Here is a 19,663-nt window from a genome sequence, read left to right as displayed (position 1 = left end):
AAATTGAGGTAGCACATCCACGTTAAGGAAGCCTGCCTCAGACTAATTTTGAGTGTAGTGTAGATGTGGTATTTCAAAATAAGCTATTTTGGAAAAAAAATTATGAAATAGCTTATTTCAAAATAAGCATGCTGCGTAGACGTACCCCAACAGTGTTGTTGTGTCTGAATTGGTATTTCTCTCACCTGTCTTCATGAAGTTGTATCAAACTGGAAAGTGTTTGATTTCAGAGATTAGGTTTATCCCACCAGGCCAATCAAAGCACACATTTTATTTTAACTAATCAACTAAATACTGATGAGCCGGTCATGACAGCATGGAGGAGGATAACTATATTATCCCAATATATAATACTCTGCCATGCTCCATAACACAGGTCATGATGTGATGCCATGATTAGAGGTAGATTGCTCAAAAATCAATGTTTTTATTAAAGCTATTAACTGTGCGCACACAATTTAGTAACTGATCTTTACAAATATATGACTCATTTGTCTTAGAGACCAGTCTGCTTTTTGAGATCCCCTTAGAAAAATTATGTAATATCTTTTTTGCTGCTGCTTTTATAGTTTTATTCATTTGTAATTTGTAGCTACGAGATGCCGTGTACTTAAGCATTTAAAAGTAGAGAATGCTCCAATTGTCAATCGATTTGATTATGCCCAGTGCAAGAAATTAAACATGGATCAGGTACTAGATCAGATATTGAGGATGCCACCAGAGAGAAACCGGATCATTTACCTTCGTCCAATGCAGCAGGTACCCAATCAGCTTTCATTTAACCAAGACAAACTTTGAAACTACTTTTATTCTCTCATCTATGCTTACTTTATTATTTCTGCTTACTGCAAGATAAACAAATGTGAACATTAAAGGGAAAGTAATTCTCCTAATACCATTCCACCATCAGCTTTTTTCCTTTATAATGCTTTCATTGCAGGATAATGAATTTATTACTGTTAAATACTGTCTCCAAGGCTAAGTTCATTGCATTAGAAAACTGTAAGTCAATTAAGTAAGGTACTGAATTAATGCTGTACGACATAATTAGGATTTGCATAATATACTATAAAAACAAAACTGCTATTTATATAAAAAACTTTAAAAAACAACAAATGTTCCTTAGAGACCAAAAAAAATGTAGATCATATATGAGCTTTTGTGGACACAACCCCCTTCTTCAGATGAATGGAGCCAGGGGTACAGAGGTATAAGTAAATAGTAGAAAAAGAGGGGAGATGTGGAGGGAAAGAAAAGAAACAAAAATCTTTGTCAAATAGAGTGAATGAAGCTAACAGAATGGGCTGTAAGTGCCCATAAAAGCTCATAATATTACATGTTGGACCTCCAAATACTAGGGCCCCCTTATCCCGCAACAACCATGGTCCGGCAGGACCTCAGATGTTCCTGGACCAGGGAGTCCTGGCTGGGAGCCCCAGTAGCAAGAGGGCAGGTGGCTCGGAGCCCAGAAGTGCTGGGGCTGGGACCAGGGCTGGAGCCCCGGTAGCAGAGCCAGGCCTGTGGCAGCCCCAGTAGCAGAGCCAGGGAAGCAGCAGCCCTGGGAGGTCTGGAAATGCAGTACTCCAGGCTGCTAGGGCTGGCTGCGGGGAGGGGAGGCAGGTTGGGGGGCCAGTATCAGATGACCTCCCCTGGTCCAGCAAATTTCCTTGTTCAGGACTGTCAGGTCCCAAGGGTGCCAGACCAGAGAGATCCAGGCAGTATCTACATTTTTTGTTAGTCTCTAAGGTGCTGCAGGGCCATACGTTCTTTTTTAATTTTTTTCATTTACAGACTAACATGGCTACTCCTCAGAGACTACTATTTATATAGTTGCATAGTTGTTTTTATTCATGGCGGGAAGTATACCATCGGCCATATGTGTCTGGAATAGTTTGGTGACTACTATGTCAAGTTCAGTATTTCCACTTAGCATTTATATACTGTTTTATATCATCAAAGCAAACTTTAATCGATCTGCCAGTATTGTGAGGGTAGTTAAAGTGGTGGTAGTACCATGTGGGAAAACCAGACACAGGGAAGTTAAGTGACTTGCTCAAGATAATAGAGTGAATAAATAGCAACGCTAAGACTAGAACTCAGAATTAGTTCTTTGATAAGTTGAGGAAATCACGTTGCTTGTTTAGCAGGAGGTCTCTGAATGTCCAATAATGTTCCCTCTTCTCTATGGTATAGGAATAATGGTACAGTATATTGATTAGTGCAGATACCTATATTTTGAAAAACTAGATCACTGTTTGCAATCCAGTTCTTGGTTGCAGCGGGGCGCAATGGTAACATTGTGGGTTGTTTAAAACACCTTATGCCAGGGTCACTTTCTTAGGAATGAAGCCATCGTTGGCCACTACGTTAACTAAACTAGTAATCTGCAGGTACAAAATCAGACAATTTTACTGATTTATTTCCTACAGTCCTACAGTGCAGTGTAAAGTGTAGGGATGTAAGCGTCTAGTTGGCTACCCGATAAATCTAGGCTTATTGGGTAGTCGAGTCACTACCAGATTAGTTCCTCCCCCCCCTTTGCTGCCTCTGAGGTATCAGGCATCCAGGGTGGGTAAGCAGGTGCCAGCTTAAAAGCCAGTTCCTCCCAACATCATCTCCACTGTGGGGCAAGGGAGGCAGAGGCACAGCAGGGGAAATGGTGCGAGCAGGGACTGAAACAGCCCCCGCTTGCTCTGGTCCCAACTGCTGCGCCTCTCCCTTTGAAATGTACAAAAGCCGGATGCAGCTCTTATATATTTCAAAGGCAGAGTCGCAGCAAGATAGATAGCGCCCCCTTTATTGACTAATCAGTTAGCCAATGGAAATTCCGTCGTCTACTCAATTAGCTGATTAATCAAAATTTAACATCCCCAATAAGGTGCACTAGCAGAGTTGTACTATGCAAGTTATATAGTGGGTCTTCCGTAAAATGTTAACTCTTTGCTAACATTCCTGTTTTTTCTCCCTATACTTTGCTTTCCCCTAAAGTGGGGAATATTGGTTAGATATATGCTGCTGACTCTAAAATCACCTTATGGTTGTAAGTTCCTATCTGACTTTTTCCACAGGTCGACACATTAACTCTAGAACAAAAGATATTTAGTGGTCCTTACCCATACCACATTTGCATAATTCATGAATTCAGCAATCCTCCTAACGTCCGCAACAAGGTGCGCATTCGCAGCTGGATGGACACAATAGCAAACATTAACCAGTGAGTACCCATCTTTCAGTGGATGTGTGAAGAATGTGCTGAGCCAATAGGCTAATACAGATTTAGCACATCATAGTGATAAATGATAAAGGGGTGCCCTGGCATGTGAGCTCCCTATTGTGTAATTGAAGAGCGGGGGGGGGGAATTATATTCTGTGCCCCTATCAAATACTGCATTAATACAATTGCAAACTATAATGTTTTGGACCTATAGAATGCTGGGGGTGGGAGGGACTGACTGAGGCTATTTAAAAGAAATGTTGTTTAGGTGGGTGGAATAGAAATAATGTGCAGTTTTCAACACCACTGCAATACTGTAAGGCTGCCAGCAACAGGACATTAGACATAACAACACCTGCCCACCGTTTCAGATCAGGTTACCTTTCTTTTAACATTTCCTTGGCAAGAATAAAAAGAGAATTTATCAACTCTAAGGGATAATTCACTAAAACAGGTGGCGTCTTACATGCAGCACACATAGATATTGTCTTTTGTCTAACCCCCTACGTCACATGTAGTTGCACTCAAGAGCAAAGGGATTGCATATCTTCACCGTGAGTTTTTATAGGTTCAGCCCTATTAAATCAAAGGTCATGTTATTTCAGGATTTCCAATGTGATTCCTGTCCCTTTTTCTAACATTTCCTGTTACTGCCACCTGAACTTTCTTCTTTCTTATCTCCAGAGAACTTATTAAATATGAATTCTTCCCTGAAGCCACACGAACTGATGAAGACCTGAAGAAATACACAAAGTACCCTTGGGGGCGGGATATTTATACTCTAGAAGGTGAGTATTATGGAGGATTAGAGGCTCATCTGTTGCAAAAGCGAATTTTGGTGTTTTCTCACAAAGCTGCTGGGGAGAGGGATAATAGCTGGGCTAAATGTCTCTTCTGACTGAGTATTGGAGGTCACCTGCACACCATAAACTGAGACTGACCCTTGTCTTGCTGCCCTCAAGCACTGCAGCAGTTGATGTGGAGTTGAATACTTAGGTGGGAAGTAGTTGAAATTCTAATGTAGAAATGGATTATTATCTTAGGAGATGACACAGAGTTCTTTGTTGAGAAGCGTCCCTGGGGGTGCCCCACATAAGGTGTTGAGCGTCCCAACGCTTCCTGACGGATTTTTCTCTCAGCAATGTATCGGAGGCTGTGTATGCGCGGCGCGCGTGAGCCTTCCTAAGTACTATCACGCATGCACAGCCCCCCTCCCTTCAGTTCCTTTCCGCCCCCGGCTTCAGATGGAACTCTCCTGCTCTACAAAGACTTCTGTCGCGGACTCGAACCCAGATGGCTCGGTTCGTTGTCTGACTGCAAAGAGACAGGCAACACCAGCAAGGTCCAATCACAAGCTCACCTTGCCTCTGTGCTCCATGGATTGTCGCACGTTGGCGAAGGGGGGATGGTAGCAACCTTAAAACAAAATTGGTTTGCTCCCAAATTCTCCCAAGTAGCCAAAGATTACTGTCTGCCAAGCCCACAATGTGGGTAAACCTGTAAAGACAGTTCCGGCAACCAGACCTCCGCCTTTGGGACCATGCTGTATTTACAAATGGACTTTATTCAGTTGCTTAAATGTCAGTCTTTTGAATACATGCTGGTTATTGTTTGCTTGTTTTTGGGATGGGGCTCTGCAAGAACTCAATGCCTGTCTCCCACTGTGCTAAGCTGAAAGCACATAAAGACAGAGAGCTACGAATTAAAATGTCCTATTGTGACAAGGACAGACACAATAGCACTGACCCGGGCTCGGGTCTGAGCAATACACCTATGAGGCAAACGTCCCCTAAGCCATCAAAGACAGGGGTGAGCTCTCTGAACCAGTAGCCCAGAAAGCGGCATGCTGAGTGCAAAAAGGGCAATAAAAATGTAAAAAAGGCTGCCCTTACTGAGGCAACAGGTCTCCCCGTGCCTGTCAGGCTGTCTGACACGGCAATGCTTGCCCTCTCACCAGCTATAGGAGCTCTTCCTGCTCCTAGCACAGCATTGAGGAATCCCCTCACAGACCAACTGCTGGGTGCTGGCCCCCCTCTCCCGTTACCAAGGGCAACACCTCAGAGGAGAGCTGGGGGGGGGCAAATTGTTTACCATTAACAGAGCTGTATACTCCCCTCATTAGTCAGAAAGACCTGGCAATTTCCCCCACTTCACAGTCGCATAATTTAACTGATAACATACATCCTCAGTCTCCATTTTCTGATTATTCTGACTTCTCCTCTGCCCTCTCTGAGGACGAGGAAGAGTGCTTACCTGCTTTTTCACCTCAGTCGTATATGGAGGGCTCTATATGGTCTGCTTATCAGCAACAACAGGACTTTTTTAGAGCACAAATGGCTCCCTGGGCTTCTTATTTTTGGATGCCAGGGCCTATGCTTTGCCCCCCACAGTGGGAAATGTTCAATCAACCACCTCAACAATATAAAAAGAAACCATGTAAGACCAAGCATATAGCAAAGCCCTGCTCTCCCTTAAACCTGTCACCCCATACCTCTATGAGGGGAACTGACAATGAAAGCCATTGCTCTCCTATGTCGGCTTCTACATCTCTATTACATTCAAACGCAACCTCTACCATGGAACAGGCATTGTTACCACCTGTCACTCCGACTATCTCTCCTCTTTTCAATAATTATTTAAAAGAGTTGCTATCGATTTAAATATATGTATGGAAGAAGTTCAGCTTTCTCAGCATGAACTCACTAACATCCTTCAGCCCAGTACAGCAACAAAGATGGCACTCCCTATTAATCCAGCCATCCTGGAGCCCCCTAAAACACTATGGCAAACACCTGCATCTATCCCCCTGACATGCAGGAAAACTGACTGAAAATATTATGTCCCCCCTGAACGGTTCTCAATTCCTTTTTTCTCACCCCCCCACCCAACTCCCTCATAGTAGGTGCTGCACAGTAGAGGAACAAACAACATAATTGTTCCACCCCATCCGAAAAGGACAATAAACTCCTGGATATGTTTGGAAAGACGGTTTATGCCTCAGCCACTCTTCAGATGAGAGTGGCGAACTATGCTGCTTTATTAAGTAAATACAACTTCAATAATTATACAAAATTCAATACTTTTATTGAAGATATCCCTAACAGTAAAAAGGCACAGTTTCAGGCTCTTGTTTCAGAAGGCCAGATAATATCACGGATAGCCCTGCAAGCTGCACTTGATGCAGCAGACACAGCTACAAGGACTACTGCAACAGCAGTCACTATGAGACGAGCTTCATGGTTCAACTTCTCCGCTTTCCCCCGCCAAGTGCAGTCATCGGTAGAAGACCTTCCCTTCGATGGAGAAAAACTGTTTTCTGCAGACCAACGAACTACTCCAATCGATGAAAGAGTCCAGAGCCGTATTGCAGTCACTCGGTATCCAAACCCCTATGACGAGACAGACAGAGGTACCAACCATATCAGAGACTTAGGTACCCACAATTCACCTACCAGTACCAGAGGCAAGACTAGGCCCCATACCAACAAAGGGGTCGCAGCAGTGAGCACAGGCGTCGCCCTCAGACTAATAACCCCAACCGTTCATCCCAACCCAGCAAAGCAAATTTGAAACAGTGCTTGAGAGAAGTAAAACTAAATCACATGCATCAGAGCTTGAGATTCATTCTAAACCTTTCCTTTTTCGCTTATTATCTTTCCGTTCAAATTGGGTATCTATTACCACTGATAAGTGGGTAACTCAAGCTATCTCCCTAGGTTATACCATCCCTTTTCTCTTTCCTCCCCCTCCCCAACCTCTCACCCCGTCCCTCTTCAGGGACCCCTCTTGTTGTGCTTAAAAGAAGCACCTGGGATCTTTTTCAGGGGGATAAGGCAACACGCCACATTTATTGAACATACATAGATCAATCAATATTTATCATATGCATATGATACATTAGACTCATGCACTCTCATACACACACAGTACACTCCATCTTCTTGTTACCAAAAGTTGCTCCCCCTTACTGGCCAGATGAGTTAGATGGGGAAGGGGTGGAGCCAGGCTTCTGCCGATCCAGATCGATGCTCCCATGTTGACAAGACGAAAACCCGGGGTCCCTCTGCAAGATGCCTCCTATTTATCCCTCTTATGCAGCCAATTAGTCATCACCTTGCCTTTCTTAATGCTGCTTCAAAGAGAGTTCTTCCAAGGGCAAGCACTTGCTGCTTGACTCCCAAGGGGTCTGTCTGTCCAGTCCTCTTAATGAGCTCACTTTACAGGTATTGTCTTGGATCTGGCTCCCAGACTTTCTCCACCCTTGCAACTGCTGCTGGAGGTGCTCACCTTTCATTCTCCATTCACACCTCATTCATTTCAACAGGACAGTCAAGGAAAGAGGAGAGCTCAAAAGACATTTTTTTTCTTACAAGGAAAGTTTCTCTTAATACAAAGTTATAGGAGAAATGTTACAGAGATTCTGTACGAACACTTAAAGATATATCTAAAAGGACAAGATCTTAATACAAAGTTATATGAGAGTGATAATATTACAGGGATTTCTCCACACTCTCATGAAATCATATTACAACAAGAAGTTGACCACTTTCTTGAATTAGGAGCCATAGAACCAGTACCCCAAGAGTTGCACGGAACCAGATTCTACTCACATTATTTTCTTGTAGAAATGAAGACAGGTGGTTGGAGACCGATCCTTGATCTTCGGTTACTAAATAAATACATAAGGAAACAAAAATTCAAAATGGTCACTCTAAATATTATTATCCCAGCTCTGGAGCCTGGTGACTGGTTTTCTTCTCTTGACCTGCGGGATGCATATTTTCATGTATACATTTGCCACTCTCATAGACGTTTTCTCCATTTTACTTTAGGTCTCCAACATTACCAGTACATGGTACTGCCCTTTGGACTCTGCACTGCACCAAGGGTACTCATAAAGATGCTAGCGGCTGTTGCGGCTCACCTCAGAAAGCAAGGAATCACAATTTACCCATACTTAGATGATTGCCTTATCAAAGCAGGGACAAGTCAAGACTGTTACCAAGATACCATTACTGTGATAACCTGCCTTCGCTCATTAGGCTTCCTAATAAATTACGGCAAATCAACACTCATGCCAACCCAAACAATCCAATTCATCAGAGCTCAACTCAATTTGATCACAGCCAGAGCCTCTTTACCGAGACAGATTCACTCGCATCAGTCAACTGGCAAAATCCCTTCAAGATATGCCAGTAGTAAGGGTTCACGACTGCCTTCAACTATTATGTCATATGGCATCATGCTATCCTGTGGCCCCAAATGCACGTCTCTTTATGAGATGACTCCAGGGTTGGCTTTGATGCAAGTACAAGCCGCATGTCCATCATATGAACAAAATGATTACACTACCACACCAGTGAAAGCATCCCTACACTGGTGGACAAAATCATGCAACCTATGCATAGGCATTCCCTTTTGAACCCTGGAACCCTCTGTAATTGTCACTACAGGCACATCCCTTATGGGTTGGGGTGCCCATACAGAAGGCCGCACAGCACACGGCCTATGGTCTCCAACAGACCGCATGCTCCACATCAATGCCCTCGAACTCAGGGCAGTTCGCCTGGCATGCCAACAACTGTTACCCAATGTCACGGGGATACAGACAACACTGCATGCATGTTCTATAAAACAGGCAAGACGGTGCCCGATCTCTCACACTATGCCTGGAAGCTATAGCACTTTGGAATTTGTGTCTAGCCAGAGACATTCACATATCCTCTTGCCATCTTCCTGGGGCCCTTAATTCAATGGCAGATGCCCTCAGCAGAGCTCTGCCACAAGAGCATGAATGGGAACTCGACTATACACTCCTCGGCAACATATTCAACCGATGGGGTTTCCCAGATATAAATCTATTTGCCACTTCAGTAAACAAAAAATGTCAACGTTATTGCTCCAGGGCTGGCATGGGGAAAGAGTCCTCCGGAGATGCTCTAGTTATAACTTGGAATGCACTCCTACATTACGCTTTTCCCCCGTTTCTTCTCCTCAACAGAGTCCTCGTAAAGATTCTGAACGACAAAGCCAAAGTTATCCTCATTGTACCCTGCTGGCCCCGACAGCCCTGGTTTCCCCTTCTGCTCAGGCTAGCAATACATCAACCAATCATGCTTCCGAAAGATCCCAACATTCTTTATCAGCCAGGGATCATGTATACTCACCCACAGTTTCGTTCACTACATCTCAAGGCGTGGTACCTAGATGGTTCACGGGCATAGAACTGCAGTGCTCTCAACAAGTATGTAATGTCCTCTTACAGAGCAGAGCACCTGCAACAAGAAAAACACATGAGCAAATGGACTCGATTTGTTCTCTGGGCAACCTCTCGTAACATACCACCTCAAGATGCTCCACTTCCTGATATACTGGAATACATGTTACACCTCAGACATCACATCTCTCCCTCAGCTCAATCAGGGTCTACCTAGCAGCCATTGCAACCTTTCACTCAACAGTGGAAGACACCACAGTCTTCGCATACCCAGTAACTAAGCAATTTTTGAAAGGTCTTCAGGCTCTATACCCAGAGGTGGTATCAGTATTCTTTCCAAAACCCCACGCTAATGCTTTTGAAGCTCAGATGCACACCTTAGATGTCAGAAGGGCTCTCTCCTTCTACATCGACAGAACAAAATCTTTCAGATCCTCTCCTCGTCTTTTCGTCTCCATCGCAGATCATAGCAAGGGAAAACAAATTTCATTACAGAGGTTGTCACATAGGATCTCAGATTGCATTGCTACCTGTCCTTCCCTAAATGACCTACCTCCACCATTTCCAATTCGGGCACACTCCACAAGGGCAGTTGCTGCATCCGTGGTTTACCTGAGGAAAATCCCACTACATGACATGCGCAGAAGCCACGTGGTCATCAGAAAACACCTTTGCAAAACATTATGCACTCACCTCAGGACCCCTCCAGCATACCAAACTAGCAGAAGCTGTACTACAAACGGCATACTTACCTGATCCGAAGTCCCTGCCTCCATAAGAAAATATTGCTTGAAGTCACCTCATGTGGAACACCCCCAGGGATGCTTCTCGACGAAGAAAAGGAGGTTACTCACCTTCCTGTAACTGATGTTCTTCGAGATGGGCGTCCCTGGGAGTGCTCCACTACCCTCCCTTCCTCCCCTCTACTTCGGAATGCCCTTATGATAACATCTATAATACGTTATTTGCCGGGTTCCGGATAGAGAAGGAACTGAAGGGAGGGGGGCAGTGCATGCATGATAGTACTGAGGGAGGCTCGCGCGCCACGCATGTGCGGCTCCCGATACATTGCTGAGAGAAAAATCCGTCGGGAAGCGCTGGGGCACTCAACACCTCATGTGGAGCACCCCCAGGGACGCCCATCTCGAAGAACGTCAGTTACAGAAAGGTAAGTAACCTCCTTTTCTGGCTTGGACAGGTATTGAATGGAGCATACCAGGGTTGGGGAAGTTCTTTGCTTGTACTAGCATAGTATATCTATCTAAAACATTGGGTTCTTCCCGGTGAGAGAGAAGCACTGGGAATAAAAAGACAACCCATCAATATAATCTCACTAACATTTCCTTGTCTTTGTCTCTTGTAGGCATTGTGGATGGAGCCCCTTACTCTATGATTACAGATTTCCCCTGGCTGAGGTCGCTCCGAACAGCAGAGCCAAACAGCTATGCCAGATACGATTTTGAGGATGATGAGAGAAGTTAGTAATTGCTGCCTTAACATGCTACTTAGACTCATTCTGTTTCTTTCTTTAACAAATATTTTCCTAAAGTTGCAAAAGGTAGTGGTCATAGAGCTGTTTCTGTACCTCTGCAACCTCTTGAACCCCTCCCAACAATGGGATTTCCTGACAGCTAGTACTGCCCCTTTTATGCTCCCCGATAGTGATAAAGGAACAAAATGTAGTTCTCAGTCTAGAAATGAGTTTGTCATCAGTTAAGAGGACTAATCCAACTATAATGAAGACAGTTTAACAAAGCAGAGGCTACGTCTAGACTGCATCACTCTGTCGACAGAGGGATGCAAATCAAGCACGTCGAAATTGCTAATGAAGCAGGGATTTAAATATCCTGCGCTTCATTAGCATAAACATGGCTGCTGTTTTTTTGAAACGGAGCTTTTTCGAAAAACCGGCAGTCTAGATGCGGATCTGTCAAAAACCCTTTTTCAACAGATCCTGTAAACCTCGTTTTTTGAGGAATACAGGATCTGTCAGAAAAAGGTTTATTTTCAACACACCCGCGTCTAGATTGCTGGGTTTTTGTTTTGTTTTGTTTTTTTCCGGAAAAGCTCCATTTAGAAAAAACTGCGGCAGTGTTTATGCTAATGAAGTGCAGGATATTTAAATCCCTGCTTCATTAGCAATTTTGATGTGCCTCATCTACATCTCTCTGTCGACAGAGAGGTATAGTCTAGACACAGCCAGAGTGACTTGTAGAAAAGTAACCTTTACTTCATAACATGCACAGAGTAGGAAGAAAAAGGAAAAGATCACCTTGTTGTGTGGAATGCATGTTAAGGGATCTGTAAAACTCGTGTCGTGAAATGACTTGACTTTTTTTGACAGACAGGTACTTTGTACAGGTTACACCTCTGTAAACCTGGTCTCTCTGGTCCAGCAATATCTGTGGTCCAGCATGTTGCAGGGGGAGGTGGGAGGCAGGAGCCTGGCATGCTGTAGGGCGGGAGCGGGGCAGGAGCCCAGTTTGCAGCTTAGCTATGCTACTGGGGGGAGCTGGAAGTCTGGAAGCTATTGCGCAGCTGAAGGGGGCGGGAACTGAGAAGTCCAATACTCAGCTGGGGTGGGGGGGCTGGGTTGCCCTGGGGAAACAAGGAAGCCCTAGAGAGGGGCTGCACCGGAGGCCGGGGGGGGGGGCAAAAAATGACTTCCCCTGGTCCGTCAAAATCCCTCATCTAGGACCAGTCAGGTCCCGAGGATACATATCATTGGCAAAACTGATTTGCCTGATGAATCTTAATAATCTGCATCAAAGTAGATTGTATTGTATTGGTTTTAATTGAACAATGAGAAGACACCTTTTGAGGTCTGGTTCTAAATCTACAAAAAAATTCAAGCTTAAGGCTGTAACTTCATCCTTAATGCAAGCCTGTTTGTCTAGACAGTTCACATTATATGATTTTATACCATAACCTAGAACATCTAGGTGGATTAAGGTAAATTGTGAACAATGCCTAGCTTTTATAGTGCACTTCCAGATCTACTAATTAGGAATATTAAATGTCAGTGAATTGAATAATCGATTAACCTCATGAATTCATAGCAGTTAATTGACTATTTTATAGTCCCCGGGGACAGGGGGAGCAGCGAGTGCGCTCTGGCCCCACTCCTGAGGAGCACCCTGCCACTCCATCCTGCTGCTTCTGTATCAGAGGCAGCAGCACAGGATGCTAGGGGGACCTGGTCCATGAGGAGACCCAGTTTAAAAACCAGCTCCCCTCGCAGACCAGCTGATACAGAGACAGCAGTGTGGGGTGGCAGCAATCCCTGTCTGGGCAGGGTCTAAGCTCCTGGACTCAGCATGAACCAGAACTGAGCTGGGCCACTTGCCCAGCTGGCTCCTAATACATTTCAATGTAGGGCTGCAGCAGGGATAGGTCCCAGACTGGTTGCGAGCCAAGACTGAACCAGGCTGCTGGCCAGCCCACTAAAACTTTTTTCCGGGGGGGTTGGAGGTGGAGAAGTCATGTAGTTTATAGCATTAACCTAGAAACTTTTGCTTATCAGTTAATCAACTACACTATTACATCCTACTGCTAATTAAAAGCTGAGCAAAAGATGGTCAGTATTATTTCATTTTACTTCTCCATCCCCTCAGAGAAACTCAGGCACAGAGAAGGTATGCGACTTGTCCAGGTGGCAGATGTCTCCTGAACCCTAGTCCAGTACTCTAGGCGAAGCCAGAATTTAACCACAGTAGTACTAAACAGGTACAAACGTTCTGGTACAAACGTTCAGTCTTAAAACAATTGAGTCATTGGTGGGGATTTAATCAAAAAGAAAATACCTCAGGCCCACTTCCTTCTTCTTCTGCCTGACCAATAGCTCTTAGACTTTCATGCCCAAAGAAACATTGTCAGCTCTTTAGGAAAGTTTCTTTACATGCTCATCCCTAGTTCTAAAAACAGTTTTCTCAATTTGTGACTTTCTTCATAGAAAAGCATTTAATTTTTATCTCATTTTTGCTATACCTGTCATAGCAACCATCTATGCTCCCCGGAGGAAAGGACAGCTGTCTGCAGACATATGCATGGAAACAATAGGCGAGGAGATCTCAGAACTGCGCCAGATGAAAAAAGGTGTTTTCCAGCGTGTGGTGGCTATCTTCATTCATTATTGTGATGTCAATGGCGAACCAGTAGAGGATGATTACATTTGATTAGAACACTCACTGACCCCTGCCCTTCCTAACTTCCAGTTGGCACTGCCAGCAATGAAAGCTGAGGGATCCATTCCAACTGCCTTTGCATAAGGTGTCTTGGAAATTGTATACTTCACAGTTGGCCTGACTCAGTTTGTTATAGAATATGTAGTAAATGTATAATGAAATATAAAAATTGTATACTACGGTTTGTACATAGAGGAAACAAAAATATTCCTAAAGCTAAGACTTTATTTCATATGTTTATACAATTTAATTTAAATTCCATTTTAATGAAGGCAAACAATTGGGACAAGGTGAAAAAGTTTGAATTTCTTAGCCCATACGATTCATAGCAGTAATTTTTTTTGTTTGTTACAAACAACCCTATTTGCTGTATTCAGAAGAGTCATTGGAGTCTCTCTTAATCTGTGCCTTTTTCTTCTTAAGCATATAAGAGTCCAGTCTGAGTAAATCTGTTGAACACAATCTTTGCCTTTGTTGTGCATTTTTGGGAGCTTGGAGAGGAACTAACTTAAAGTTGTTGCAAAGAAGGGCAAAAGCAGATAGGTAGCATCCATATCACTGATCCATACAAAAGTGTAATTATTTTCTTTAAAAACAAAAACAAAAAACCCTTGTGAACCAAATTTCATGTATTGAGTGGAATTCCAAAACATTTTCTAGCATATTTATTTCCTCATTCAATAATGTGTGTGGTACCTCTTGGAATATGTAAATAAATCTTTATTAAACATTGGGTCCACTTGCTTTAAATATAAAGCTGTATATGACATCTGATTATGGATTTCAATGTTTGTAATTCCAGAAGGCAGAGCAAATGACTGAAAGTAGAGGTCTAAAATGTCTTAAATTATGGAACCAGAAGTCCATTTTGAATCACGTTGAACCAATCAGCCCTCTGGCTGCTTCATGCTTGCCCTTCAGCTGCATCTTTTTGCAGAAGCAATGATGCTGTTGTGTACTCCTGTAGACAGCCATGAAGACCATCTCCTCATGGGTCATGTGCTCCAGCCCCTTAATCATTTTGGTTTCCCTCCAATGGACCCTCTCCAATGCATCCACATCCCTTCAATAGTGGGGGGACCAGAACTGGACACAATACTCCAGATGTGGCTCACCAGAGCCGAATAAAGGGAAATAATCCCTTCTCTGGATCTGCTGGCAAGGCTCCTCCTAATGCACCCTAATATGCCATTAGCCTTCTTGGCTACAAGGGCACACTGTTGACTCATGTCCAGCTTCTCATCCACTGTAACCCCCAGGTCCTTTTCTGCAGAACTGCTGCTTAGACAGTTGGTCCCCAGCCTGTAACAATGCTGTTGTATACTCCTGTAGACAGCCATGGAGACCATCTCCTGTTTTTTAGAATGCCTTCTGCTCTTAGCTGCTTCCTCTATGGTTCCAGGAATATGAGCCAGAATTTTGATTGGGTGGTACACAGTACATGCACTTAAGGTCGATCAGGATTGGACTTGAAATGCATTTGTAGTTTCAGCCATAGCAGATAGAAATAAATAGAGAAGGTATCTGAAAATGTCCTCCACATAAACTCGTACTAATTTTACGATTCAGCAAAAATATACCCCTTCTTCCAAACATATTCTGAACCCCTTTTCTGGCCTTCAAACTCCCCCCATGCCTTCCAACTTCAGATCTGGGAAACTTGCTTCTGACAATGAGCTTGGAGAAGAACTCTGTGTGAGCTGCAAAGCCTGTCTGTCTCACCAGCATAAGTTTGCCCAGGAAAAGCTCTTGCTTCTCCTATCTTGTCTCTTATTATTACATCATGCAAGCCAGCCTCTCTAGTAGTTGTAGGCTAAGACGTTAATGCAGATAACTAAGGCCTCATCTACATTAAAGTTTTATTGGAATGACTGCCAGTAAAAGCTTGAGTGTTGATGTGGTAATACTATTGGGAAGTGCTTTATTGCAATGTAGAAGATTTTGCTTCACCTAATTGAAGTAAGCCTTTGAATACCCATACCACTGTGCCTACTTTAGGAGCGTTTTGCCGTTTCAACTATGCCAGCATGGTTGAAGTAGTAAAATCTTTCATTGTAGACACATATTACCTATGCTTGTTATTATGTATGCCAAACTATTTGAGGGACAGCCAATTGAAGTGAATTTATACAGCTGGTGGATATCCACAGGTCTCCAGTTCAACAAGCAGAAGCAGCAAAAGATTTTGGTCAACTAACCTTCTCCACAGTGGGTGTAAGGAGTGCTTTTCCACTAATGAGTAGTGAACAGTAAATATATTTGCACCTTAATTATATCTCAAGTCTAAACTCCAGCAAGTTATTGCTAAATCACGAATTTAGTCTCTACATTTGGTTTAACAAAACATACGACTGTGAGGCTAAGGTTAGTGTTAGACCAAAAAAAATGATTCAGTGTACCACTTACTACACAGGTTACCAGAAGGCTGTGCTGTTTAGCACACACAGTTTATGTTTGGTGAGGAACAAAGCCAGCATTTAATAGAATAATTTTTACTCCAGTATATCAGTTTATTTTTAGAGACTCAGTCTGGATATCCAGTCACCCATCTATCATCATCTGTCAGTTAAATCTTGGCCACAAGAGGAATTATTTGTATAGATGTGTTTACTATTTTGCCCAGATTTAATCCATTTTTCTTTCCCCTTGCAGTTTATTAATGAAGCTTTACAGTACTGCAACTGGTAGGTTATACCCATTTTGCACATGGGCGTACAGCATGTTTAAATGACTTTCTCAAACTCACAGCAAGTCAGTGCCAGAGTATAAAATAGATCCCAGCAGTATTGGTCCCTCTTGTTTGTGTTCCACTCAGGAGCGCAAGCAGGGTGGTACGGTACACGGTACCAGTGAGATATTTAAAGCTGGTACGATGTACCGGAAAGAGGAGCAGCAGAATGTGGGGCCACAGCTCCTCCAGTGCAGCTTTACTGCCCCCAGCCCTTCCACGCACGGTCTTCGAGCCCTCTATCTATAGCAGCCATCCCTGCCAGAGAACAGGGCTGGAGACAGTACAGTTGTGCTGGAGGAGCTGCATCATGTGGCTGCATGGTGGCCCGAAGTTCTGCTCCTTGCCCTACTGTGCTTCCTGGGAAAGCCCTGGGGTTCAGGGCTTTCCTGGGAACTGCTATGGGAAAAGGAGTAGAACCCACAGTCCTGCCCCCGCCCTTCCACAGAGCTGTGTCTCATCCAGTTCTTTGCAGCTGTCCCAACAGAGGAAGGGGGTAGGACAGCCACTGGAGGAGCTGCCAGTGTTCTGCGTTTCACACTGGTTCCTGGGAGAACCTTGCGGTTCAGGGCTCTCCCAGGAAGTGCAGTGGGGAAAGGAGCAGAACGTGGGGCTTTTGATTAAAGTTTTCTCCTAATTGACACAGGAACCTCATTGCTTTTATCATTTAAGACTTCTAGAGAATGTGAAGGAGGAAGCCACTGAACAGTGCACCTGTAAAATGCATCAGTATAAAATGATTAATGACTTTTTTCCAACTCTGCATTTTATGAGGAGCAACTGCATTGCAAAAACATTTTCCAGCAATTAAAAATGCTCAGCAATTAAATAGTTAATTCACCACTAGATTTCAGAATCAACACTGCAACTCAATACATCTCAAATTTCCAGTGTGAAGTTTAGTCCTGCTATCACTATGGGCAGTGGCAAAAACCACTCACTAGCCCTGCACTGCGTATGCGTGAGACCTGCACTGCGCATGTGCAAACTGCTGGTGAACAGGGCGACTGGCTGAAATCTGCTCGCCACAGGCAAGTAGATAAGCGGATTTGTCGAGCCCTGACTATGGATGTGAAAGTGTAATTGTGTACACGGGTCTCATCAGTTAATGTGCATGGTACCACGCAGCTTCTACCCCCACTCCTGTGCTGCTGCCTCTGTTTCAGAGGCAACAGTGAGGGGGAGGAGCAAGTGGGAGCTGGTATACTGGGGAGCCAGCTTTTAAGCTATCTCCCCATGCGTACCAGTTCCCGTGGAGCCACCTGTCTCCCCACCCCACCCACACTGCAAGCAGGAGCTGGTATGTGCTGGGAACCGGCTTAAAAGCAGGTTCCCCATGAACACTGGCTCCCGCCTGCCCACCCCCCATTCCTCCACCCATGGCTGCCTCTGATACAGAGGCAGCTGCACGGGGTGGCAGGCAGGAGCAGTCTGCCCCCACCTGTAACCACATAATCACTGAGGGTATGTCTACACTACCCCGCTAGTTCGAACTAGCGGGGTAATGTATGCATACCGCACTTGCAAATGAAGCCCGGGATTTGAATTTCCTGGGTTTCATTAGCATAAAGCTGGCGCCGCCATTTTTAAAAGCCGGCTAGTGCGAACCCCGTGCCGCGCGGCTACACGCGGCACGGGCTAGATAGTTCGAACTAGCTAGCCATTCCGAACTATCTGTAAGCCTTCCACGAGGCGTACAGATAGTTCGGAATGGCTAGCTAGTTCGAACTATCTAGCCCGTGCCGCGTGTAGCCGCACGGCATGGGGTTCGCACTAGCCGGCTTTTAAAAATGGCGGCGCCGGCTTTATGCTAATGAAGCCCGGGAAATTCAAATCCCAGGCTTCATTAGCAAGTTCGGTATGCATACATTACCCCCCTAGTTCGAACTAGGGGGTAGTGTAGACATACCCTGACATTTTTGGCAGTTACATGATTACTTACTTAAAAGAATTTTAACATCCCTAGTCATCACTCCATGACTTCAGTGGATTACACGTACAGTGAATTAACCCATTCACTACTGCATCAGTTCATCAAAACACTTTTAATTGAATGGCTACAGACTTTTTTCTAAAGAAAACAGAAGAGACGGGATATTGTTCATGGCCTTTGCTGCTTACGTGGCGCCCAGGGTTCTCTGGGTATGTCTACACTGCATTTCTCTTTCGAGAGAGGAATGCAAATGCGGGTGAGCAAAATTGCAAATGAAGCGTGGATTTGAATTTCCCGCGCTTCATGAGGTTTAAGAGTAATTTTGAAAGAAGGGTTTTCTTTCGAAATAACCGTATCTAGATAGCGGTTCTTTTTTCGAAATAGGGTATTTTGGAATAGCTCCCAGACGTGATTATGCAAATGAAGCACAGGAAATTCAAACCTGCACTTCATTTGCAATTTCGTTCACCTGCATTTGCATTCCTCTCTCAAAAGAGAAATGCAGTGTAGACATACCCTCTGACACCAGATTAAGTACATTAATTTATTGGGCAATGGTTTCAGAGTGATCAACTAATCATATACTAAGACAGCGGCCTCCAACCTTTTTAACCACAAGATCACTTTTTCAATTTAAGTGCAATGTAAGATCTACCTCAAACCCCAAACACCCTTCCCTGGCTTCCTTCCCCCCTGCTTCTCTGTGGCCCCGCCCCTGCTCTACCCCTTCTCTGAGGCCTTACCCTGCTCACTCTATCCCCCTTCCTCCCTGAATCTCATTCACTTTCACCAGGCTGGGTAGGGGGATGGGGTGCAGGATCTGGTTTTGGGCCAAGGGGTTCAGAGTGTGACAGGGGATGCCCTGAAGGTAGGGAGGTGGGGTGAATTCTGGAGTGGCCATGGGGATAGGGCATTTGCCTGGGGAGCGCAGAGTTGGGGGTTCAACTCCATTCACCCATCTACCCAACCTGGGAGCAGCTGGACAGCCAACACAGGCTGCACCAGGGATGCAGCTGGTTCCTGTATTAGGAAGGCAGGATAAGGGACCCTCTGAAGGTAGGGAGGTGAGGTGGGTTCTGGAGTGGCTTAGTGCAGTGGTCACCAACCAGTTGATCGGGATTTACCAGTAGATCTTGGGGCCTCTGACAGGGGATCCTGACTGGTTTGGCTTGGAAGCTCTCAAGCACTGGCACTTCAGTTGCCCCTCCCCCCACTGTCATGCTGCTCCTACCCTCTGCCTTGGAGCTGCCCCTTGGGAGCCTCCTGCTTGCTGTGCAGGGGTGTAGGAGGGAGAAGAGGGGGTGCTGATGTCAGGGTGTCCCTCCTGCCCGCACTCCTGTACCCTGTCTCCACACAGAGAGAAGGGGATGGAGGGAGCTCGTCAATG

At 44.7% G+C, this 19,663-nt stretch overlaps 1 protein-coding gene across 8 annotated transcripts in view; it reads left to right on the top strand.

Moving 5' to 3' along the window:
- FBXO38 (F-box protein 38) overlaps window positions 1-14,077 on the top strand; it is a 50,283-nt gene extending 36,206 nt beyond the window's left edge. For all 8 annotated transcript variants that reach the window (XM_006138096.5, XM_006138094.5, XM_006138092.5 and 5 more), the window contains 5 exons: window positions 593-759; window positions 3,069-3,214; window positions 3,899-4,002; window positions 10,795-10,908; window positions 13,428-14,077. In XM_006138096.5, the coding sequence (XP_006138158.2) occupies window positions 593-759; window positions 3,069-3,214; window positions 3,899-4,002; window positions 10,795-10,908; window positions 13,428-13,606 (710 nt within the window). In that variant the 3' untranslated portion in view covers window positions 13,607-14,077. The remainder of the gene's footprint in view (window positions 1-592; window positions 760-3,068; window positions 3,215-3,898; window positions 4,003-10,794; window positions 10,909-13,427) is intronic.
- Window positions 14,078-19,663: the final 5,586 nt, after the last annotated feature.

Source organism: Pelodiscus sinensis, chromosome 16 (assembly GCF_052426305.1).
Source record: "Pelodiscus sinensis isolate ZL-2025 chromosome 16, ASM5242630v1, whole genome shotgun sequence".
NCBI classification, from domain to species: Eukaryota; Metazoa; Chordata; order Testudines; family Trionychidae; genus Pelodiscus; species Pelodiscus sinensis.
This window is presented reverse-complemented; position numbering and strand designations above follow the sequence as displayed.